Here is a 25,614-nt window from a genome sequence, read left to right on the forward strand (position 1 = left end):
TGAACCCCAAAATGTTTATAAACCCCTTAAATAATTATTATCCATTATCTTAGATTTTACAGCACATTCGAAATATTCTATTCAAGACAAAAGAAGGAGAGGAAGTTTACTTTAATCAAAATGGAGATCCAGAAGCAAAATATGAGATTATAAACTGGCAGCCAAGAGATAATGATGTTGTGGACTTTGTCTCTGTGGGTCTTTATGATGTATCATTACCTGCAGACAAACAGCTGAATCTGCAAAATAGCACTTTCGTTTGGACTCAGAATTCATACCAGGTAAAATATATTTTATGACACTGCCTTGAAATTCCATTGATTTTCACCTTTCATTTCTGACCTTTGAACAAGGATACGATTGATTTAACAAATTACATGGTCTTAGCCTTTCAGATCATTATACCAACATTTATCTCAGTGTCTGTAAACTTGACTGGGACAGAGCCTCTTATGAACTATTCTAATTTCAGCCCTCTAAAGAGGTTCTCAGTTGTAGATATCCCATATCCCCATTAATTGCTTTTAATAGTTTACATAAAATCCATTTTTCAGTTTATCAGATAATTTTCAGGGTTGCAGGATTGACTTTGAGACTTGACAAAGTTTTAAATAAAGCTCTGCAATTTGTTAGCACTCATATTGTGTTCTATTCACTCTCTCATTCACAACTAGGGTCAATTTAGAGTTACCAGTCAGTCTAACATGCATGTTTTTGGTTTGTGGTATATATACACACATACACACAGTATATTGCTTTTGTTCTTACAGGTTCCTGTTTCAGTTTGTAGTGAGAAGTGTCCTCCAGGAACATGTAAAGTTCTCCAGAAAGGAAAACCTGTTTGCTGCTATGACTGTATAAGATGTGCAGAGGGAGAAATGAGCAACATAACAGGTTATATTTTTTTTAAATACAAACATTAAAGTTTTTTTTTTAAACAAAACAGTGAAATTATCACTCTTTTTCTCTGCTACATTTAAAGTATGTTTTCAACAATCCACTGGTTAGATATTTTTGTTTGTTTGTTTGTTTATTATCTTTAGCATTATTAGCATGCAATTGACAACCAAATGAAATACAGGATAAAAAAAAAAATAATAATAAAAAAAATATGTTAAGGTTTTAAAATATTATAAGAAAATAAAAAAAAAGCTTTAAAGAAAAACACATTTAAATTTAGTTTTTTTAAGAAACACATTTATTTAAAACTTATATTAGACTTCACATTTTTAATTGGCAGGACCTTGTTATCTTATTGTTTGACATTGTTTAACAATTGTTTGTTGTTACTGAAATTGACAAACATGCACAGTCAATTTGTAAAATTTTTTAAAGGACCATCCTGTTTTAAAACCAATTTTTATCATGACTAAATTAAAGAAATTCTATGTATCATGTGGCTTTTCAAAAATAAACTTTTGCTGTGGTTGTGAGTTTTCCCACAGTTTTTTTATTTTTTTTTTTGCTTATTTTAAAGAAATGTAAGTTGCCACTTGATTTAGAGCTCAAGGAAAAATAGCTGTATTTAAGATAAGGCTTTATTAGAATTTTATATCATAAAAACTCTCTCAGATAATTTCCTAGTATATGGAAGACCTGAGCTACTTGTCATATCATAGATTAAGCAGCTTTACAAAAGTTTCAGCACACATTCCAGCTCATCTCAAGGTGTGCTGATAGGCCATTCAAGGTGAAACTATACCCAATGTCCAGTATTACATTATACAGCACTGTCCAACGTGAGTTTACTTATAATGAGTTATTGAATATTTTTGTTTTCTATGTATTCATTTCTTGCAGCAAAACAGAAACTTAGTTGTGTTACCTCCCAGCAGTATGGTGCCTGGTTCGTGTCGTCTTTGGTGTTTAGATTTTTTTATTAGGAGTTGCATTTTCTGCTTCCTTACATTATCCATCCATCCATATATACACATATATGTGTGTGTATATATGTATGTGTATATATGTGTGTGTATATATGTATGTGTATATATGTATGTGTATATATATATATATATATATATATATATATATATATATATATATATATATATATGCACTAATAAACTGCAAAAATATGCCATTTGCTTCATCTCACTCAATTATATGTACCAGAACAATATAATTTGATAAGTAAAGACACTATATGTCTTCTATTGATTTTAGAGTTAAAATACTTAACAAAAAGTAGAAAGACACCAACCTAAACTTTATTATGAATTCACAGATTCTGTCACCTGTGAGAAATGTCCCTCTGAATCCTGGTCAAATGAGAGAAGAGATGCCTGTGTAACAAAAGAGGCAGAGTTTCTATCATATGAAGAAGGTATGGGAATACTTCTCACCACAGCCTCTTTATTGGGAACATGTCTGACTGCTGCTGTAGCTGTCATTTTCTTCAGATACAGGAAAACTCCTCTTGTCAGAGCAAACAACTCTGAGTTGAGCTTTTTGCTGCTTTTCTCCTTGACTCTGTGTTTTCTCTGCTCCCTGACCTTCATTGGACGTCCCTCTGAGTGGTCCTGTATGCTCCGTCACACAGCTTTTGGCATCGCATTTGTCCTCTGTATCTCCTGTGTTTTGGGGAAAACAATGGTGGTTTTGATGGCGTTTAAAGCTACACTTCCAGGCAATAATGTGATGAAACTGTATGGGCCGACACAGCAGAGACTCAGTGTTCTGGGTTTAACCTTTATACAAGTTGTGATATGTGTTCTCTGGATAACAATTTCTCCTCCTTTCCCATCCAAGAACTTTAAAACATTAAAAGAAAAAATCATCTTGGAGTGTGCCCTGGGCTCAGCTGTAGGCTTCTGGTCTGTGCTTGGGTACATTGGACTTCTTGCTGTTTTGTGCTTTGTGTTTGCTTTTCTGGCTCGGAAACTACCTGATAATTTTAATGAAGCCAAATTTATCACCTTCAGCATGCTGATATTCTGTGCAGTCTGGATCACTTTTATCCCAGCATACGTCAGCTCTCCCGGAAAATTTAGTGTTGCTGTAGAAATATTTGCCATTCTTGCTTCTAGTTTTGGACTGCTGATTTGTATCTTCATTCCAAAATGTTATATCATTTTAAATAAACCAGAAAAAAATACAAAAAAGAACATGATGGGTAAGAGGTAACTAAAATCATTCTGAAATGAAAGAGCAATGTACTACAAAATAATCCCAAATGCTGTTATAACTTTTGACAATTAAATCTTGGTTTATTTATAATTTAGAAAAAAAAAACTGCCTTTTGGTGTTTGTAGCAGAAAACACACATTTCAAGAAATGTGCCTTCTTTTAAATGCAAATGTCATTTGAAAAATACAAGAGTCCTTGTCATGACTCAATGAGACTACCTGTATAAATAATGGTTAAATTAAAATGTTCTGAAATTAACACTGTGTGGTACTCAGAGACTGTATGCTTTTCACAAGGCTGGATGTATGCATAAATGGATGGATGGATGGATGGATACATGGAATTCACCATGTCCTGGATGATTGAGAATACACCAACATGAATCTAAGTTTATATCTATTCCTCAACTGTTATAACAAGGTTCCCTCTGGATTAATCTGGACAATCTTTCTCTACAGTCTATTGATTTTGGAGCAGTTTAAAGTTTAACTGACAAAGTGACAACCCATCCATCCATTATCTTTTACCCACTTCTTCCATTTTGGGTCACGGGGGTCACCGGTGCCCATGTCCAGCAATCACTGTTTGAGGAGCGGGGTACACCCTGGACAGGTTGCAAGTCCATCACAGGGACACATAGAGACAAACGAGACAAACAACCATTCACTCTCTCACTCACACCTAGGGACAATTTAGAGTTACCAATCAGTCTAACATGCATGTTTTTGGTCTGTGGGAGGAAACCGGAGTACCCGGAGAAAACCCACGCATGCACGGAGAGAACATGCAAAGAGGCTTCTGGACCGGGATTTGAGCCAGGGACCTGCTTTCTGAGAGGCAGCAGCTCTACCAGTTGTGCCACCTTGCTGCCCCAAAGTGACAACACAAAACTGGAAATCTTTTTTTACACCGTTCAGTGCCAAGGCATTAGATTAGTTAAGTCAAGTCTTGATTACACATGTTTGATACCCAGCAGGGGACATTTATGTTATAGCAGCAACATTACATAGATTAAAATAAGGTGAAAAATAAGTGAAATATAGCAAGCATTGCATAAAGGACTACTATTACACTGGATGCATTTCATGTCACAACCTCAGATGACTGAGCTACCGCAACTCTGTGTGGAGTAGAGGGCTGCCATCCAAGTTGCCCAGCAAGCAACTGGGGTGTTTAAGGGCATTGATCAAGGGCACAGAGTGACATTTGTGAGCATGCACATCATGTGAGCATGCATGTGAGAATTTGCCCACTCAAACTGGTTACAATAACAAACTGCAGTACGGTGGAGATCCCCATGAGGATGACAAGCATGCAGATGAATTTCTCTGAGTTGGTTCCTGACAGTTTGCACATAAATGCTTTGACTATGCAAACTGACTGTTGCAGCAGCTGTCTGGGTGGCTGGTCTCAGTTGATCCTGAAAGTGAAGATGCTGGATGTGGTGGTCCTAGGCTGATGTGGTTACAAGTGGATTGTGGTTGTGAGGTCAGATGGATATACTACTAAATTCTCTGAAATACCTTTGGAGGCAGCTGATGTGGAGAAATTAATATTCACTTCACGGGCAACATCTCTGGTGGACATTTCTGCAGTCAACATACCAATTGCAAGGCCCCTCAAAACTTCCATCTGTGGCATTGTGCTGTGTGATAAAGCTACACATTTTAAAGTGGCCTTTTATTGTGGCCAGCCTGAAACACACTTGCGCAATAATCATACTGTCTAATCAGCATCTTGATATGCCACACTTGTGAGGTGGATGGATTATCTTTGCAAAGGAGAAGAGCTCACTAACACAGATTTACGCAAATCAGTGAATAATACTTGAGAGAAAAAAGGCCTTTTGTGTCCAAAGAAAAAGTCTTAGATCTTTGAAAAGATCTTAGCTCATGAAAAATGGGAGCAAAAACAAGTTTTGCCTTTATATTTTTGTTCAGTATACATAATAAGTATATAATTTATATATGTAACACTCTGTCCTGAATAGTAGATTCAGAAGCCTGTCATTGAAGCATCTACTTACAGCCTCCACTTTATCATGCATGTCGTTAGGAGTTGTCCAATACACAGAGGTGGAGAAAGTACTTAAATGCTGTACTTAAGTAAAAGTACAAATAAACAGACAAAAATGTACTCTAGTAAAAGTAGAAGCACCACATTAACATTTTTACTTAAGGAAAAGTAAGTAAGTACTTGCTTTAAAAATACTTAAAGTATTAAAAGTAAAAGTACTTGCTGAATGTATTACCTAATGCAATAGTCTACAGTATCATTGTGTGCCTACCGTATGTATATTTTCTTTAATACATTAGTGCTGTGCCATTTTAATGAACAATGCTGCAGATAATACATGTTTTTATTGTGTTTACTCTGTGACACAGTTCACACCTGGACTTGTGATTCTGTGCGTCAGAATTTCAGGGATGACATGCAGAGTTAAATGCCATTAATCAAAATAAGAAAGAGGAATGATTATATCATTGAAAGTTTTTATTTAACACAAATCAAAACCATTTTAAAGTCATTTTAAATGCAGTAAACACATTTAACCTCCTAGGCCTGGCATCCACATATGCAAGAGTTCGGGTCTTAGGAGATTAAGTAAAAGTTGCCAGTCTGAAAAACGGAGCATTAGACACACCTAGCAAAGGAACAGACTCTGATCATTTTAACTGCAGTTTACCATCAACTCTAGTTAAAATACTGTCCAGTCAACCTTGTAATGGGTCAATAGTGAAGAATATTTTAACTTCCTGACACCATTTTCAAAACTTGGACCCGAGCGTCGAGCCATTTGGAGACGTCTCTTGTCTCCTGTCCTAACATCATGAACTGACACATTTTATTATTGCAGCAAGAATTTCTTGTTCAAGTGCAAAAGAAGTTGGTCTTCGATGTTTTTTGAGTCCAGTCTGTTTCTTTTGGGAGAGAAAATTTGTCCTGCTGTACTGAATAGTCTTTCAATAATCTTTCAATAATCTTTCAATAAGGCCATAGGTGGTGCGTATCTTCTGGCTGACTCTCCACGGTGGAATACATTTTGGGTGTGTTAGCAGGGCTGGGGGTGCGCCCAGCTCAATGATGTATATACTAGAATATACGTCATTGGCCCAGGTCTTCTTGAAGGTGGGTTTAACATTACCTGCCCACTTTGCAGTGATTCAGTGGAACAATTTCCTTCTCGCCATTGGTTACTTTCAAACAAACAAAAAAACAAATAAAAAAAGACAAAGTGGTTGTAATGTGTACTTAAGTACAGTAACAAAGTACAGTACACTCTCACTCCCAGTACAATACTTGACACCCACACACACACAACTGAGAAAATTACTCATTTTGTCACTCAAAAAGATAGAAAGAAGTTGATGGTTTTGGATTGGGAGTGACATACCTTGCCTTATGAGAAACCAATACTCCCTGTTAAACTTTGTCTATTTACTAATTGACTCAACATAACAAACTGAGCAAACCTGCACCAGCAATTGGACTGGAGAAACAACAACCTAAAAATAGCTCCAATACATTTTATATTGATAAAATGTTAATGGAAGACGATATAAACTGTTAACACGCAATAGCTCCATAAATGCAATTTATGTCACTGGCTATAAAATAAAATGTTTCTTTTTTTTCTACTCTGTAAAAAAAAAACAAAAACAAACAAACAAACAAAAAAAAACCTACAACTAAATGTTTGACGTAAAAAATGAAAAACAGGATGAAATATGGTAAAAAAAACAAACAAAAAAAAAACACAGGCTCTATCAGCAATGTAACTTACCATAATTGAAGCCTCTTCTAGCTCCACCTTGTAGTACCACATGGCCAACCCTCCCTTTAAATAATGTACAAGCTGATTCTAAATTCATAAATACCAGTTAAATACATTTATTTGCATTAATGTTCATTAAATGTCATCAACTGGTCTTGCTTCTTTAGATTATATAATGTTCACAAAGAGGTGGCAAAACCAGGTTTGTGCACTTTTGCAGCTGTTGTTGTTGGCGTCTTTCTCACGGTCTGAGGAGTCATTGTGCAAACAGAGAGGAGACCCTGAGATCCCTCAGCTTTCTAAAGATGGAGACATCATGTTAGGAGGAATCTTCTACTTTCACAGCAGCTGGAAGAACAGAGAGAACACTTACACACAAAAACCCCTGCCACTGGACTGCATCAGGTAAAATATAATGTAAAAATACAACATTAATCTTGCCTTGTTTTTGTGCATTTCTGATTTAATTGCCGTTATTAACATATATGTGGGTATTCAAAAAATCCTTTTTGTTACATCTGCGTTTGTCTGAATCAAGACTGAGTTTCCGAGACATCCAGTTTGCTCAAGCCATGCGTTTTGCCATTGAGGAAATTAACAACAGCACAGATCTACTTCCAGCCATTTCTCTGGGATATAATATTTATGACACTTGCAGGTCCAGTGTGAGAAGCATACAAGTTGCACTTGCATTGAACAATTGTAATGAAAATGTATCTTCAACCTCCAAGGAGACATTTACCAGACCTGTACAAATTCAGGCAATAGTGGGAGAAAACTCGTCCTCGTCCAGCACAGCATTAGCTACTGTTCTAGGACCTTTTCATATCCCACTTGTGAGTATAAAACAGTGAACTTTTTGAAAAACATAGTTTAGTTACATGCAAGAGCAGGCCTGTATTTGTATTTATTTATTTTTTATTTAATCATTTTTATAAAAAATGTAACACAGGTCATATAATTTCAGTGTATTTGGGTGCAATGACAATAAAGGTTATTGCATGCAAAGGTCATTTATTATGTTCTAAAACTATTTCATCTCATTAAAAAAATTGCAGATCAGTCATTTTGCCACATGTGCTTGTCTCAGTGATAAAACAAAATACCCATCCTTTCTCAGAACCATACCCAGTGACTACTATCAGAGCAGAGCTCTGGCTCATTTGGTTAAACACTTTGGTTGGACCTGGGTCGGAGCTGTTCGTTCAAATGAAGATTATGGCAACAATGGCATGGCAATATTCACAGAAACAGCACAGCAGTTGGGGATATGTTTAGAATATTCTGTTTCTTTCTTTAGGACTGATTCAACAAAGACATTACAAAATATGATAGACATTATCAAGACTTCAACTTCAAAGGTTATTGTTGCTTTTCTCACTCCGACGGAAATGGAAATACTTATGAAGGAGTTTTCCAACCACAATTTGACAGGATACCAGTGGGTCGGCAGTGAGTCGTGGATCTTTGATTCTCAAATTGCAGCATTGAATAAGAATCACATCCTGGATGGAGCTATAGGACTTTCCATCCCTAAAGCACATGTCAGTGGTCTGAGAGAGTTCATGCTGGATGTGAAGCCACTGAATTCTAATAATGGCTTGTTCACAGAGTTCTGGGAGGCATTATTCAGTTGTAAGTTCAAGCAGTCACAATCAGAGGAGTTTCAGAGAGAATGTACTGGACATGAGGATCTGACTGGAGTGGAAAACAGCTTCACTGACATGTCTCTCATGCCCATTTTCAACAATATTTACAAAGGAGTGTATTCAGTGGCTCATGCTCTGCACAACATTCTGGATTGTAATACAACATGCAACATGAGTGTGCAGCTTGATTCATTCACTGTGAGTTAAATTATTTCAGTTACCAAGTTTACATTAGAAACATATAAATAATAAATGTAATATTTTTTGTAATATTTGTAGGAGTATTATTTGTAATAATCGATATAAAGTTTTAAAATGTCAAAATATTACTTTATGCAATTTAGCACACTTAACCATGAGATGTTTTAAGTTTAATCAAACACATATTTATTGTTTAAGATTTTGCAGCATATTCGAAATGTTCACTTTAAGACAAATAAAGGAGAGGAGGTTTACTTTAATCAAAATGGAGATCCATCTGCAAAATATGAGATTATAAACTGGCAGCCAAGAGAGAACGGCATTGTGGACTTTGTTTCTGTGGGTCTTTACGATGCATCGTTACCTGAACATAAAAAGCTAAATTTGCAAAATAAAACTCTCATTTGGTCTCAGAATTCAAAACAGGTGAAATTTCAATAAATCAAATTTCATGTGTATCGTTTTTTTTTATTTGTTTAATTTGTAATGAGCTTATAACATTAATGTAATTGTATACGCAGCATTGTGCTAATTTTGTTCATGCAGGTTCCTGTGTCAGTCTGCAGTGAGAAGTGTCCTCCTGGAACACGAAAAGTTCTCCAGAAAGGAAAACCAGTTTGCTGCTATGACTGTATACGATGTGCAGAGGGAGAAATGAGCAACACAACAGGTTGTGCAATATATTTTAGAAGCTTTTTACAATTTTTCTTGAAAAGTTAAATTTAACTAGAAAGTTACTGATTTCCTGGAGAAACTTTGATGAAGACTGCCACATTGCAGCCATGTTAACATTGTGATTTGACAGTACTATGTGTTGAGGTTCACGATCAGCTCACCGTAACAAATTTCTGCTCAATATGGGAAAAAAATGGAAAAATAATGAATTATAGTCGTTTTTTTAAGCTATGGTGGCCTTTTAGGATTTTTGATTTGGATTTTTTTCAACCTTTATTTATACAGGTAACACAATCTTTGATTGCCACTTGCAGGCAGGCGAAGGCAGGAACAGCAAAACAAAAAGCTGATGTGGCTGAAGAGAGAAAGGCTTTTTATAAGACAGAGGGGGAGTGAGTAATGAGAGCACCATGGGCAGGTGATTGATGAGACAGGTGTGAATGATTAATTCTGAAGACTGGAGACAAGAGAGGCAAACTGAGTGGGAAGTGACAGAAAACAGAATCAGATACACAGGAACAGAAATCACACAAAGAGCAGAATAACCAAAATATAAAGAGGGACAGGGACAGAGCCTGTCAACAGGTTAATCCCATTGAGCCTCGAGGACTCTTTTACAAGAGAGACCTGGATTTTGACAATTAGTGATGACAACAGTGGATAACAATGACAATAATAGACAATCATAAAAGAGTTGTGTATATATATTTTTTTAACAAGGTAAAATAAAATAGCAACCAAAAGAACAGTCAAAAGGAAAAGTAGCGAGAAAAAAAAACTAGAGAACTAAAAGCTAGATTATAAGGCGGTGTAGAAAACTAAAAACGAGAACATGTCTGCATTGGTTTTTACCAGGAACTTAACAGATGTTTAAAGCCACTTAGAGAGGTCGAGAGCTTCAGATCTTTTTGCAAGATATTCCAGGAAACAGGAGCGGAGTAGGAGAAGGCCCTTTTGCCAAGTTCAGTCTGCACTTAGGGAACAAATTCAATATGTGACTGGGGACGTTCTCAGCTATAACCTCACCAAATTTCAGCTTTATATGCGTAAAAATAGCAGTGTTAAAACCATTTACAAATTAGCTTTGGTGGCCATTTTGGATTTTTTTTTTTGGATTCAGTATTTTGGGGGCATTGCTCTCAGCTACCACCACACCGATATCTCTAAAAATGGCTGATTTATAGTAATTTTCCTTTTTTGCTCAGGTGGCCATCTTGGATATTTGATTAGATTAAGAATTATAAAACTCACTCTCAGCTCGGACTGTACCAAATTTCAGCTCAATAGCTCAATGATTGACTGAGTTATAGTTACTTTTGTGTTGTGTACTTCTGTGTACTACTTGTGCTATGTGTTTTTCTATGCCAGCCATCTTGAATCAAAATGGCTCCAAATGTTAATCACTTCTAGAGTTACATCAAATGATGACTTTCTGTGTGTTTCACAAAAAAACACCAAGCTCTTCATTAGCTGCACAGTTCAAAGCTGTTCGTTCCATCAGGCTTTTTCAATTAGAAAAAAAGGTGACTTTGCAAATTACGTCACCATGGTAACGTGAAATGCCAATAAACATAAAAGCACACATCATGGTGGCGAGCCAAACGTTTTGATGTCACATTTGTGAGGTTACATATTGGGGTTCGTGCCGCATTAAAATTAATAAAAGAGCAAGAACCTTTTTAGGTGGATAATAATAGGAAGTCCCTAATAATATAATCACATACATTTTAAATGATTTCTAAAGTACATTTTGAGCTATTGCCATTTATTTATTTATTTTTAGCTATTATTCAAATTCAGAAAGTGGATATAAGCAAGATTTTGTAATCACCATGGTTTAATAATGGTTTTATTTTGTACATCACTCAGAATGGTTATACATGTTATAAGTTAAAGACTTTCAAAAATAAAATCTAGTTATAGTTAATAGTAGGAGTAGATGGTTAGCCCCAATGCTTTTCAGTGATAAGTTCTCACTTTGAGTTTTGAGTGACCATGTTTTTCAGTGTGTGTTGCATGTATTACTTGTGACAAGATAAGTTTAAAAATATATATAATATGGCTTGCTTCCGGGGGCAGCATGGTGGCGCAACTGGTAGAGCTGCTGCCTCTCAGCGAGAAGGTCCTTGGTTCAAACCCCGGTCCAGGGGCCTTTCTGGGTGGAGTTTACATGTTCTCTCCGTGCATGCGTGGGTTTTCTCCGGGTGCTCCGGTTTCCTCCCACAGACCAAAAACATGCATGTTAGGCTGATTGGTAACTCTAAATTGTCCCTAGGTGTGAGTGAGAGAGTGAATGGTTGTTTGTCTCGTTTGTCTCTATGTGTCCCTGTGATGGACTTGCGACCCGTCCAGGGTGTACCCCGCCCCTCGCACAGTGATTGCTGGACATGGGCACCAGCGACCCCCGTGACCCAAAATGGAATAAACGGGTAAAGATAATGGATGGATGGATGGATGGATGGATGGCTTGCTTCCATAATATTACCAGTAACATTGTCTTGTTAATTATTTGGTGATGTATGTTTGGAGATTTTTGACATTGAAGATTTCTGTTCTGCATAATGAATGAGCTTGACAAATAAAATTCCAAATATAAATATACTTAATTTTACAATAAAAAGGGAATAAAGTGCAACTATAAAAGGGATACCACTTTATAGGGGCTTTATAAGATATTATGTTTGTTTAAAACCAGAGTGAGTATAGCTAAAAAACACATGTGATGCTGCTGAATAAGTTTCTTTCAGCTTTCAGTTTATTAAATCAGAGCAATGCAATTTGAATCGGTGTTGACTCTGTTATCTGGTAATTATGGAAAAAGCTGTACAAACTGTAAAAGGAAAACAGACTAAATGCTAATGCTATTTGCAGATTCTACCAACTGTGTGAGATGTTCTCCTGAATCCTGGTCAAATGAGAGAAGAGATGCCTGTGTAACAAAAAAGGTTGAGTATCTGTCATTTGAAGAAGTTATGGGACAACTCCTCACCACAGCCTCGTTATTTGGAACATGTCTGACTGCTGCTGTAACTGTCATTTTCTTCAGACACAGGAAAACTCCTCTTGTCAGAGCAAATAACTCTGAGTTGAGCTTCCTGCTGCTTTTCTCCTTGACTCTGTGTTTTCTCTGCTCCCTGACCTTCATTGGACGTCCCTCTGAGTGGTCCTGTATGCTCCGTCACACAGCTTTTGGCATCACTTTCGTCCTCTGCATCTCCTGTATTCTTGGGAAAACAATGGTGGTTTTGATGGCGTTTAAATCTACACTTCCAGGAGCAAATGTGATGAAACTGTTTGGGCCAACACAACAGAGACTCTGTGTTCTGGGTTTTACTTTTATACAAGTTATCATATGTATTCTCTGGTTAGCAACTTCCCCTCCTTTTCCATCCAAGAATTTTAAGCAATTCATAGATAAAATCATCTTGGAGTGTGCTCTGGGCTCAGATGTAGCCTTCTGGTCCGTGCTTGGGTACATAGGATTTCTTGCCGTGTTGTGTTTTGTTTTAGCTTTTCTGGCTCGAAAACTACCCGATAATTTCAACGAAGCAAAATTTATCACCTTCAGCATGCTGATATTCTGTGCAGTCTGGATTACTTTTATTCCAGCATATGTCAGCTCTCCAGGAAAATTCAGTGTTGCTGTAGAAATCTTTGCCATTCTTGCTTCTAGTTTTGGACTGCTGATTTTTGTCTTTGTTCCAAAATGTTACATCATGCTGATGAAACCAGAAAAAAACACAAAAAAGAATATGATGGGGAAGGGGCAATTAAAATCATTGTAAAGAGAATAAGCTCAGTGATGCCAAAACTATTTTAATTATCATAATACTTTGATATGTTAATTTGTCAACTCCACTCAATATTTTTTTGCAGTCAGGTCTGTTTACTTCACCTTAAGAGTTTAGTTAAAAAAAATAAAAAATAAAGCCCTTTGTCCAATTCAACTTTTTTTTTAAATAATGTGTGTTCTTTTTTTATGAATTAATAATCACTTCTTATTTCCTAAATTCAGAAGATTTTGAGTTGGTAACTTGTTTTAGTGTCTGTAACATCTGTTAGACTGAAATTTATAATAAATAAATAAATATATTTTCCTTTTTCCCCTTTTCCTAATCATTATTATGGTAATTTATTGGAATATAATAAAGTAGTCCTTTGCTACTTTGTGGTTCGTTTATCCTGGACTCACTCTACTGCAGTTTTTCAAAATAAGATTGGACATGACACAATTGGCTGATTGATGGATGAGCTGCACGATCGGCATGGAATTTTTATTTTAAAAAAATATTTTAAATTATTTAGCACCTGCTGCATCTTTATATAGCCAGCAGCTGCAATTGTTGTGAAATATGTTCTTCCTGCACCAGCTCTTCAGGTTTTCCACCTCCTGCCTGTAGCTGGACTCACTGTTGTTTGTGATACATCCAACAACCACGGTATCGTCTGCAAACTTTACATTCAGGCAGCCTGGCTGGGTAGGTGCACAGTCATGAGCAGTGTGAACAGGAGAGGGCTCAGCACACAGCCCTGAGGGGAGCCTATGCTGAGAGTTATGGTGGAGGAGAAGTTGTGGATCCTCACAGGCTGCGGTATGTTGGCTAAAAAAAGACTAGGACTCAGTTGCAAATGGAGAGGCTTAGTCCTAGTGAGAGTAGTTTGTCCATCAGGGTTTGTGGGATCATGGTGTTGAAGGCAGATGTGAAGTCCACAAAGAGCATATGGATGTAGGAGTCCTTCAGCTCCACATGAGTAAGAGCAGTGTGTAAGAGCATAAGTTGAACAATCCTGACAACGTACATCATCACGTAAGACATACGTGATGCAAATGGATTTTCAAGATTTTCTATTTCACACTGTGATAGGCCAAAGTTTGAAAGGCATGATAATGAAGTGATTGAAAAAGAAAATGAGAAGAAGTGTGTCTTGAAACAACATTTACAGCAGATTTATTCAAAAAGATTCTCAAGAACGTCATCACAGCACACACACACACACACAAAAAAAACAAAAAACTGACAAATTGACCTAGAGTTGCACTCAGGTCCAAATAATATGAACCGACCTGGCCCCAGCCCATTGCCATCATCTCCGAACTCCACCCAATCCGACAAATTAACAGTAATTACAGGTCCGAACCCGGAAAAAAAAGAAGACATTTTTAATTAAGCTTTGATGGCTTATATCACAGACTATTAACAGTTGGCAGATGCTCGCGGCTGAGGGGGCAGAAGATCTGAGCTGAAGAGCAGTCTAAGCGCATTAAATGCTTCCCCTGCTTCTGCCTGCATCCTGCTCTGACATGCAGGGTATTTTGTGATCTCACCTGTTTGGGTCTCGGCTGTGCTCGCCCGCTGAGAGCAGAGGCTGAATGAACATATATTTGGGCTGAAGGATCTCTGGCAGTCGTCCATCTGCATCTTAACTGAACCTTTTCCCTCTTTCAACCGGCCAGTTGGTCAGCGCGCGGTCAAATGGCTACGTGCGGCAGGTGCAGTATGGCAAACCATGTTTGCATATATTGCATTGGCCGCACACGTTCCTCCCGCAATAAAAAGCCTGACACCAACCCGGCCCACACATTAAGCACATTATTATGTCCCGGCCCGGTCCGAATCCAGGTCGGGCGGGGCCGGGCTCCGGGTTTGGGTTGGAAATGAAAGCTCTAAATTGACCAAGAATTATAAAATGTAAATTTTAAGAACAATTATATACTTTCTATTTTAAAACAGTGGTACATTTTTAGACATTTCAAATAACACAAAAGAACAAACTATTTCCCAACTAGAGCTAACCCAAAACAATGACAGCAACAAAGAAAAACAAAGAGTCACAGTAGCTTTCCACTTCATGTGAACTCCAGATATGGCACAAACAATATATTACAGACAGACAGACATAGATAACTAACTCCATCCATCCATTTTCTTTACCCGTTTATTCCATTTTGGGTCACGGGGGTCGCTGGTGCCCATGTCCAGCAATCACTGTGCGAGGGGCGGGGTACACCCTGGACGGGTCGCAGAGTCCATCACAGGGCCACATAGAGACAAACGAGACAAACAACCATTCACTCTCTCACTCACACCTAGGGACAATTTAGAGTTACCAATCAGCCTAACATGCATGTTTTTGGACTGTGGGAGGAAACCGGAGTACCCGGAGAAAACCCACGCATGCACGGAGAGAACATGCAAACTCCACCCAGAAAGGCCCCTGGACCGGGGTTTGAACCAAGGACCTGGTCGCTGAGAGGCAGCAGCTCTACCAGTTGCGCCACCGTGCTGCCCTAGATAACTAACTAACTAAATAAAATGTTTTCCACAGCTTAAAACAGCTAAAGTGCATACATCTGTTTATTGTGACAAGAAGATGAACCAAAATTGACAAAAGTGATAACAAAAATAACTTTTCAAATTATATAATGGCATTTCAGTTTTGTTGCACGATTACCTCTTTCCCATCAAATCCTTTTTTGTATTATATTCTGGTTTCATCAACATGATGTAACATTTCGGAATGAAGATACAAACAAGCAGTCCAAAACTAGAAGCAAGAATGGCAAAAATTTCTACAGCAACACTGAATTTTCCAGGAGAACTGACATACGCTGGGATAAAAGTAATCCAGACTGCACAGAATATCAGCATGCTGAAAGTGATGAATTTGGCTTCATTAAAATTATCCGGCAGTTTCCGAGCCATAAAAGCTAAAATGAAACACAACATGGCAAGAAGTCCAATGTAAGCAAGCACAGACCAGAAGCCTACAGCTGAGCCCAGAGCACACTCCAAGATGATTTTATCTTTAAATTCCCTAAAATTCTTTGAAGGAAAAGGAGGAGAAATTGTTAACCAGAGGATACAGATGATCACTTGTATAATAGTTAAACCCAGAACACTGAGTCTCTGTTGTGTTGGCCCAAACAGTTTCATCACATTAGTGCCTGGAAGTGTTGCTTTAAACGCCATCAAAACCACCATTGTTTTCCCCAAAACACAGGAGATACAGAGGACGAAGGTGATGCCAAAAGCTGTGTGACGGAGCATACAGGACCACTCAGAGGGACGTCCAATGAAGGTCAGGGAGCAGAGAAAACACAGAGTCAAGGAGAAAAGCAGCAAAAAGCTCAACTCAGAGTTGTTTGCTCTGACAAGAGGAGTTTGCCGGTATTTGTAAAAAATGACAGTGACAGTAGCAGTCAGACATGTTCCAAATAAAGCCACTGTGGTCAAGAGCACTCCCATTATCTCTCCATATGACAGAAACTCATCCTCTTTTGGTACGCAGGCATCTTTTCTTTCGTTTGACCAGAATTCAGGGGAACATCTCACACAAGTGGTAGAATCTGAAAAACAATTTAAGATTGGAGATATATATATATATATATATATATATATAACAGTTGTCAATCGTCAAACCACATTGCATTGATAAATATGACATTCGGGATAAAAAATCTTCAGCAATTCAACATGAGTTTTATTAACTGCAGTTCTCATTATGCTATACTTACATTTCCTAAAATAATTTAAAAAGGTCTTACACATTTTAATTTATGAGTTATGTGAGTGTGACTATATGTGAAATAATTTAACTTTACATTTGTTTATTCTTCTTACACATTGTTCAGAACTGAGAGGAAAATGTCTGGGATCTGAATTTAAACCGTCAAATTCTTTTAACTAAAATAAAATCCTTAATAGCCACAGATCAAACATGTTTCTATACAAACTAAAAATGGTTTTGTTCATAAGTAAACTGACCTAGACTATTTTTATTACAATTGATTTATGAGACATAGATTAAAAAAACAAACAAAAAAAACATTTTGAACAGATTTATTATTATCATTAATGTCTTGTCACTGCCATGGTGATAGATAAATAAATAAGATACACAAAGAACACTTGGTTGCTGGTAAAATGTGTTAAAATGTTATCACAAAGACAATGTTTTTTGCATTCCAATTACAGGTAAAATCAAAATAGAAATACTTGAATGATGTTGCTCAAAACATTCTTGTGAAATCTAACAATGTTGAGTCAGCTCCTCTTGATGAATTCTTCTTTGTTGTTTTCCTTCAACAAAGAAGAATTCATCCAGAGGACCTGACTCAACCTTATTAGATGTATCTGCATGGATTAATGAGCATGCACCAGGATACTTGAGAAATGTTAAAACACGTGCATGTGGTCATAACAACTTTAACAAGATAATTTGAAAAACTGCCAACAGAAATTTCACAACCTGTAATGTTGCTCATTTCTCCCTCTGCACATTTCATGCAGTCATAGCAGCAAACAGGTTTTCCTTTTTGTGAAACTTTGTATGTACCTAGAGGACACTTCTTACTGCAAAGTGAAACAGGCACCTGAATGAACAAAAAACAATACATATATGAATTTATGTATGCATCATTGATAAATATATATTTGCTTTCCAGTGAATTTCTTTAACCTGCTTTGAGTTCATTGCCCAAATGAACGAGTTATTTGACAGGTTTAACTGTTTGTTTGCAGGTAACGATGCATCATAAAGACCAACCGTAACAAAGTTTAAAATGCCGTTTTCTTTAGGCTGCCAGTTTATAATTTCATATTGTGCTGCTGGATCTCCATTTTCATTAAAGTAAACCTCCTCTCCTTCTTTGGTCTTGAAATGAATGTTTCGAATGCACTGCAAGATCTGAGACATTGGGTGAATAATAATAAATGTAAGCAAAACATATGCTGTATTGCTGCAGTTTACTGTATCTAATTTGTCTGGATTTTAAAATCAAAGCATTTCCTCATCTTTTAGGTAATTTTGTTAATTGTTTTATCGCTGATGTTTTTAAACTCACCATTAATGGATCCAGAGGCACACTGTTGTTGCATGCTATTTTACATTGGAAAATCTTGTGCACAGCATGGGCCACAGCATACACCCCTTTGTAAATATTGTTGAAAATGGGCATGAGGGACATGTCAGTGAAGCTGTTTTCCACTCCAGGCAGATCCTCAAGTCCAGTACATTCTCTCTGAATCTCCTCTGATTGTGACTGTCTGAACCTACAGCTGAATAATGCTTCATAGAACTCAGTAAACAAGTTATTGTTTGTTGAATTCAGTGGCTTCACATTAAACATGAACTCTTTCAGACCACTGACATGTGCTTTAGGGATGGAAAGTCCTATAGCTCCGTCCAGGATGTGACTTGTATCCATTGCTGCAATTTGAGAATCAAAGATCCACGACTCACTGCCGACCCACTGAAACCCTGTCAGGTTGTGGTTGGACAATTTATGTACAAACATCTCCATTTCCCGAAGAGAGAGAAAAGCAATAATAACCTTTGAAGTTGAAGTCTTGATAATGTCCATTATCTTTTCGAGTTTTTCTGATGAATCTGTTCTAAAGAAAGAAACAGTATATTCCAGACAGATGCCCAGCTGCTCTGCAGTTTCTGTAAATGTTGCCATGCCGTTGTTGCCATAATCATCATTGGCACTAACAGCTCCAACCCAGGTCCAACCAAAGTGTTTGACCAAATGAGCCAGAGCTCTGCTCTGATAGTAGTCACTGGGTATGGTTCTGAGAAATGATGGGTACTTTGATTTGTCACTGAGACAGGCACATGTAGCAAAGTGGCTGATCTGGAAAAAGCAAAACAAACAAGAAAAAAAACGGCTGTGACAAATTTGAAAATTGTTAAAACAAACAAAAAACGCTAAAGTTGTAAATAATGAAAGATCAACAAACAATAATTTCTCCCTACCAGTTAAAAAAAAAGTAAATCCGTAAGAAATAGTAAAGCAATCACAGAAAATAATGGTGTAAATCCTTTACAGAATAATTCTTTCTACCACTCAGAAAATATTGGTTATAGTTTTTTTTTTTTTTTTTTTTTTTTAAGCACAGTTTAGATTCAGCACATTCTACTCACCAATGGGATGTGAAATGGTCCAAGAACAGAAGCTATTGCTGTACACGGAGAAGACGATCCTTCTCCCACTAAAGCCTGCACTTGTGCACGTCTGGTACATGACTCCTCAGAACCTGGACGCATATTTTCATTACCATTGTTCAATGCAAGTGCAACTTGAATGCTTCTGGCATTGGAACTACAAGTGTCATAAATATTATATCCAAGAGAAATTCCTGGAAGTAGGTCTGATCTGTTATTGATTTCCTCAATGGCAAAACGCATGGCTTGAACAAACTGGAACTCTCTGAAATTTAAACTTGATTTGGACAAATACAATTATTTAAAATATATATGTTTAAATAAACATTTTCTTAATTAAAGCATTTGATTGAAATTGAAACAATTTTACTCATATAGGGCAAGCTTTGCAATACATGTTGATAGTATACTTTACCCAATGCATTCCAGTGGCAGAGGTTTTTGTGTGTAAGTGTTCTCTCTGTTCTTCCAGCTGCTGTGAAAGTAGAAGATTCCTCCTAACATGATGTCTCCATCCTTAGAGAGCTGAGGGATCTCAGGGTCTCCTCTCTGTTTGCACATTGACTCCTCAGACTGTGAGGAAGATCCCACCAATAACAGCTGTAAAAGTGTACAAACCATATGTGGGTGCCTCATGTCTGCATTGTTTCATTTGAATAAGTAAAATCAGCTGGTTGCACCTTATGAACATTAATGCAAATTAAAAACTTAAAGTGGTATTTATGAATTTAGAATCAGCTTGTACATTATTAAAATTAGCGTTGGCCTATTGGTAGTGCAGGGTGTGGCTAGATAAAGAGCATATTAAAAAGCTACACACACGTTCTCTGTTTTATTTTTGTAAGATGAATTTGAGAATAATATCTGCTTTTGCTCATGTTCAGTACATGTGATATATGTTTAGGCTGCTGTGTAATATATCATATTATTTTACATCATTAGTGTTTAGTGTATGTCTTAGATCTGTGTATACCGTTTCTTTTAATATTTTATATTTTGCTATTTTTGGGGTGTAACTGGGACCTTGAGTACACAATTTTGATCCACCTCATGTACTACATGTGATGTGAGTGACAATAAAGAATCTTGAACCTTGATACCAATAGAAAAGCTATTTTTTGGTAAGTTCATTTCTTTTTATTATTTTTTTTTTCTATTTCTTATTTGCTTGAATTTTTGTGAATGAATGTTTTATATAAATGTTGGGTAAAAAGTAAATAACATATTTCCCCAAACCATTTGTTGAAGGCTGAATTAGTACTTGTTAATGCATTGTCAAAATCCTGTTCCGTATGACCATTTTCAATAACCTATGTCTTTACTACAGCAGAGCAGCTCAGCTTCTGTCAATGAACCCCCCCCCCCCACACACACACACACACACAGTCAAAAACACATTCAAACAGAAGGAGAGAGCTGTTGTTGTTGCTCTCTAAAATAGTTACTGAATCAAGTGTTTACTTATGTATGCGTGTTTACTTATGTATGCAAATGATGTTCAACAACCTGTTAAAATACACCAAATTGCAGGAAATGGCATCTGCTTTATTCAAAATTTTCTGGGGGAGGACTCACAGAGTCAGAGTCAACGTTTCTTTATTTGTCATTCGTACCACATGTGGTACTTGTTGTGGAATGAAATTGTGTAAACAGGGTCCCAGTTACATCCAACAATAAAATGTAAAAGAAAAACAGTAATAAGATCTAAGATATGAACTAAGAAAAATGTTAACTAAAATACACTAAGTACTAATAGCATAAAAACAATACGCTGAACAGCAGTACGAACATGAGTCTGTATGAGCAGATGAGCACAAATTAACACATCAACATGAAACAGATCAGCAGCGACATGAAACAGATCAGCAGCAACATGATGTGATTTTTCACAGTGATTATCCTGGTTAGAGATTCATGAGTCTAACAGCCTCAGGGTAGAAGCTGTTCCTCAGTCTAGTGGTTCTACACTTAATGCTCCTTAACCTCTTTCCTGAGGGGAGCGGTGCAAAAAGTGTGTGCTGGTTGAGTGGAGTCCTTCATGATGCAGATCGCCCTCTTCCTGCATCCGAAGGTGTAGATGTCTGTGATGGTGGAGAGACTGACTCCAACAGACTTCTGTGCAGCCTTCACCACTCTCTGCAAAGCTTTTCTTTCTGCAGATGTGCAGCCTCCATGCCACACGTTGACGCTGGAGCACAGGATGCTCTCCACTGCACACCTGTAGAAGGAGGTGAGGACTGAGCTTCCCAGACCAGCTCGTCTCAGCCGTCTGAGGAAGCAGAGTCTCTGATGAGCTTTCTTGATCAGGCTGGTGGTGTTGTTGCTCCAGCTGAGGTTGTCATTCAGGTGCACGCCCAAGTACTTGTAGCTGGAGACCACTACCACTGTAGATCCTCATATGTTCAGGAGTGTGTGTGTGGGGGGGGTGGGGGGGTGGGGGGGTTTGTGTAGGTGTCCACAATGCATACAAAAAAGGTAAGCATTTTTATTTACAGTGCTTGGAGACATTTTGACCCTGTGGTGGACTTATGATCTGTCCAGGGTGTACCCTGCCTCTTGCACAGTGATGGGCACCAATGACCCCTTTGACCCAAAATGGAAGAGGTGGGTCAAGATAATGAATAGATGGATGGTGAGTTTTTTTGTCTGTGAACCGTCAATGTGAACTACCGATAATGTGAACCAAACTTGCACCGCTTGTATAGGAACTGAACAGCCCATAACAAGAGGCCCCCAATCCCATACTCATGGAGCACCCCCAACAGTGTACCCAGAGGAACACGGTCATATGTCTTTCCCAAGTCCACAAAATACATGTAGACTGATGGGCAAACTCCCATGACTACTTGAGGACCCTAGTGAGAGTAACGAGCTGGTCCAGTGTTCCACGGCCGGGAAGGGACCCGCATTGTTCTTCCTGGATCTGAGGTTTGACCAACGATCGGACTCAGTTCTCAAGTAGCCCTGATTAGACCATAACACGGAGGCTAAGGAGAGTGATGTTCCTGTAATTGGAGCACACCCTCTGGTTCCCGTTTTTGAAGAGGGGAATCACCACCCCAGTCTGCCAAACCAGTGCACTACCCCAGATGCACACGCAAAGTTGCAAAGGTGTGTCAACAAAGACAGCCCCACATTTTTTGTCAAATCAATCAGTGGGCAGCAAAGAAGAATGTACAGTGACAGTAGCTGTCCACTTCATGTGAATTCCAGATATGGCACATGCAATGAATTAATTAAATAAATAAATGCCACACAGTTCTTGCTTTACACTGCTTATGGGAGGTAAAGCAGATACATATATTTTTATTCTAACAAAAAGGCCAACCAGATTTGAACAAAAGTGGTGACTGAATCAAATTCCCAGATATATGATGGCAATTCATTTTTGTTTTACAGTAACTCCATTTCCCATCATGTTCTTTTTTGTATTTGTTTCTGGCTTCATTAACATGATGTAACATTTTGGAATGAATATACAAATCAGCAGTCCAAAACTAGAAGCAAGAATGGCAAATATTTCTACAGCAACACTGAATTTCCCAGGAGAGCTGACATACGCCGGGATAAAAGTGATCCAGACTGCACAGAATATCAGCATGCTGAAGGTGATGAATTTTGCTTCGTTGAAATTATCTGGCAGTTTTCGAGCCAGAAAAGCTAAAACAAAACACAACACAGCAAGAAGTCCAATATATCCAAGTACGGACCAGAAACCTACAGCTGAGCCCAGAGCACACTCCAAGATGATGATTTCCTTAAAAGTCTTAAAGTTCTTGGATGGATAAGGAGGAGAAATTTTTAACCAAAGAATACAGATGATCACTTGTACAAGTGTGAAACCCAGAACACTGATTCTCTGTTGTGTCGGCCCAAACAGTTTCATCACATTAGTGCCTGGAAGTGTAGCTTTAAACGCCATCAAAACCACCATTGTTTTCCCCAAAACGCAGGAGATACAGAGGACGAAGGTGATGCCAAAAGCTGTGTGACGGAGCATACAGGACCACTCAGAGGGACGTCCAATGAAGGTCAGGGAGCAGAGAAAACACAGAGTCAAGGAGAAAAGCAGCAGGAAGCTCAACTCAGAGTTGTTTGCTCTGACAAGAGGAGTTTTTCTGTGTCTGAAGAAAATGACAGCGACAGCAGCAGTCAGACATGTTCCAAATAAAGAGGCTGTGGTGAGAAGTATTCCCATATCTTCTTTGTATGACAGAAACTCAACTGCTTTAGTTACACAGGCATCTCTTCTCTCATTTGACCAGAATTTAAGGAGACATCTCACACAGGTGATTGAGTCTGCAAAATCATAGTTGAAACACACATGAGATGTTTGGATTAAACATCTTCTACACATTTCCACTAGTATTAGTGTCTTTGATCTTGAATATAAATATGTTTTACTAAAGCTTTTACAAAGATATGACATGTTTCTTTCTGCAATAAAAAGTTATAAAAAAGGCAACTTTACATTTGGTATTTTCATCTTATATTTTATTAACCTGAAGAGGGGCAGCTATGATCCTAATTAAAAGTACAGAATTTGATTGTTTACGAAATCTAAAACTCTATAGACATAAAAAAAATAAAAAAATACATAAATACATAAATAAAACCTTTACAGACATGGGTCAAACATGTTTCCTAACTACATAAAAATTATTTTGTTTCATTCATAATAACTAATTATTGCTAATTTAGACAGAACCATGCTGATTGACAAATGAGATATTCAGATGACAATAATAACGTTCAAACAATCTAACATTTTTATGTCAATTATAGCTAAAATTATAATGAAACCTGAATAAGTATTGAGTAAACCATGATGAATAAAGTATGTTATGAAAACTAAGATGTGGCCATAATAAACCTAATACAATAATATTTGTTTTAACATTGAATAAAACTTAATCATTAAATAATACATAACCTGTAGTGTTGCTGATTTCTCCCTCTGCACATTTCACACAATTATAGCAGCAAACAGGTTTTCCTTTCTGTGAAACTTTATGTGTTCCTGGAGGACACTTCTCACTGCAAAGTGAAACAGGCACCTGCATAAAAACGGATTACATATCTATAAATGGATGTGTCAGTGATGGATTTAAAACAAATCTAATGCTGCAAATAAAACCTTTAGTACACATGTTCTAACCTGTTCTGAATTCATTGCCCAAATGAAAGACATTTTTTCCAGGTTTAACTGTTTGCCTGCAGGTAATGTTGCATCATAAAGACCAACCGTAACAAAGTCCACAATGCTGTTTTCTTTAGGCTGCCAGTTTATAATCTCATATTTTGCTGCTGGATCCCCATTTTCATTAAAGTAAACCTCCTCTCCTTCTTTTGTCTTGAAGTGAACATTTTGAATGTGCTGCAAAATCTTAGTCAATATGTGATTAATGTGTTATAATAATACATTTAAAAATATATAGTACATTGCAGCAATTAACTGCATCAGTTTTCTTTACATTTTAAAATCTAAACAGTGTCTCTGCTGTTGGTTTGTAAAGCAAATTATGTAACTGTCCATGTTTTTAAACTCACCATGAATGGATCAAGCTGCACAATGTTGTTGCATGTTTTATGACACATGAGAATCTTGTGCAGAGCATGGGCCACTGCATACACCCCTTTGTAAATATTGTTGAAAATGGGCATGAGAGACATGTCAGTGAAGCTGTTTTCCACTCCAGTCAGATCCTCATGTCCTGTACATTCTTTCTGAATCTCCTCTGATTGTGACTGTCTGAACTTACAGATGAACAATGTTTCCCAGAACTCAGTAAACAAGTTATTGTTTGTTGAATTCAGTGGCTTCACATCCAGCATGAACTCTTTAAGACCACTGACATGTGCTTTAGGGATGGAAAGTCCTATAGCTCCATCCAGGATGTGATTTGTATCCATTGCTGCAATTTGAGAATCAAAGATCCACGACTCGCTGCCGACCCACTGATACCCTGTCAGTTTATGAAGGGACAGCTCAGATATTAGCATCTCCATTTCCCGAGGAGAGAGAAAAGCAACAATCACCTTTGAAGTTGAAATCGTAATAATGTCAATTATCTTTTGAAATTTTTCTGGTGAATCTGTTCTAAAGAAAGAAACAGAATATTCCAGACAGATGCCCAGTTGCTCTGCAGTTTCTGTAAATGTTGCCATGCCATTGTTGCCATAGTCATCATTGGTTCTAACAGCTCCAACCCAGGTCCAACCAAAGTGTTTGACCAA

General features: G+C 37.5%; 4 protein-coding genes across 5 annotated transcripts in view; 2 read left to right on the forward strand and 2 right to left on the reverse strand.

The window, feature by feature from the left end:
- Window positions 1-3,141, forward strand: part of LOC119410656 (extracellular calcium-sensing receptor-like) — a 14,477-nt gene extending 11,336 nt beyond the window's left edge. Inside the window, 3 exon segments of the mRNA XM_037677541.1 lie at window positions 54-281; window positions 771-894; window positions 2,228-3,141. Of these exon segments, the coding sequence (XP_037533469.1) occupies window positions 54-281; window positions 771-894; window positions 2,228-3,141 (1,266 nt within the window).
- Window positions 1-19,938, reverse strand: part of LOC119410653 (extracellular calcium-sensing receptor-like) — a 97,566-nt gene extending 77,628 nt beyond the window's left edge. The window contains exons 1-4 of the mRNA XM_037677538.1: window positions 19,793-19,938; window positions 19,357-19,654; window positions 18,275-19,066; window positions 17,890-18,117 (exon numbers count right to left, since the gene is read on the reverse strand). Of these exons, the coding sequence (XP_037533466.1) occupies window positions 17,890-18,117; window positions 18,275-19,066; window positions 19,357-19,654; window positions 19,793-19,938 (1,464 nt within the window). The remainder of the gene's footprint in view (window positions 1-17,889; window positions 18,118-18,274; window positions 19,067-19,356; window positions 19,655-19,792) is intronic.
- On the forward strand, window positions 6,532-13,214 carry LOC119410652 (extracellular calcium-sensing receptor-like). Of its 2 annotated transcripts, none has more exons than XM_037677536.1 (7): window positions 6,532-6,561; window positions 7,125-7,309; window positions 7,443-7,740; window positions 7,963-8,751; window positions 8,953-9,180; window positions 9,301-9,424; window positions 12,301-13,214. In XM_037677536.1, exons 1-7 carry the CDS (start codon window positions 6,532-6,534, stop codon window positions 13,212-13,214), a joined length of 2,568 nt encoding a protein of 855 aa, XP_037533464.1. The 2 variants fall into 2 exon arrangements, with proteins under 2 accessions (XP_037533464.1, XP_037533465.1); XM_037677537.1 differs by having other exon boundaries at window positions 6,545-6,561; window positions 7,178-7,309.
- A 2,821-nt stretch (window positions 19,939-22,759) lies between the features above and the next one.
- Window positions 22,760-25,614, reverse strand: part of LOC119410905 (extracellular calcium-sensing receptor-like) — a 3,589-nt gene continuing 734 nt past the window's right edge. The window contains exons 3-6 of the mRNA XM_037677827.1: window positions 24,928-25,614; window positions 24,536-24,763; window positions 24,311-24,434; window positions 22,760-23,676 (exon numbers count right to left, since the gene is read on the reverse strand). The exon at window positions 24,928-25,614 is cut by the window's right edge and continues 84 nt beyond it. Coding sequence (XP_037533755.1) covers window positions 22,760-23,676; window positions 24,311-24,434; window positions 24,536-24,763; window positions 24,928-25,614 — 1,956 coding nt within the window. The remainder of the gene's footprint in view (window positions 23,677-24,310; window positions 24,435-24,535; window positions 24,764-24,927) is intronic.

Source organism: Nematolebias whitei, chromosome 6, assembly GCF_014905685.2.
Source record: "Nematolebias whitei isolate Nwh7 chromosome 6, NemWhi1, whole genome shotgun sequence".
Lineage (NCBI taxonomy): Eukaryota > Metazoa > Chordata > Actinopteri > Cyprinodontiformes > Rivulidae > Nematolebias > Nematolebias whitei.

Bases quoted from the DNA above. Each gene is read 5' to 3' on its own strand.
- LOC119410652 (XM_037677536.1), top strand. From the start codon at position 6,532: ATGAGAAACCAATACTCCCTGTTAAACTTT. The intron at 6,562-7,124 runs GTCTATTTACTA...GCACTTTTGCAG, and splicing joins AATACTCCCTGTTAAACTTT to CTGTTGTTGTTGGCGTCTTT. The intron at 7,310-7,442 runs GTAAAATATAAT...GTCTGAATCAAG, and splicing joins CTGCCACTGGACTGCATCAG to ACTGAGTTTCCGAGACATCC.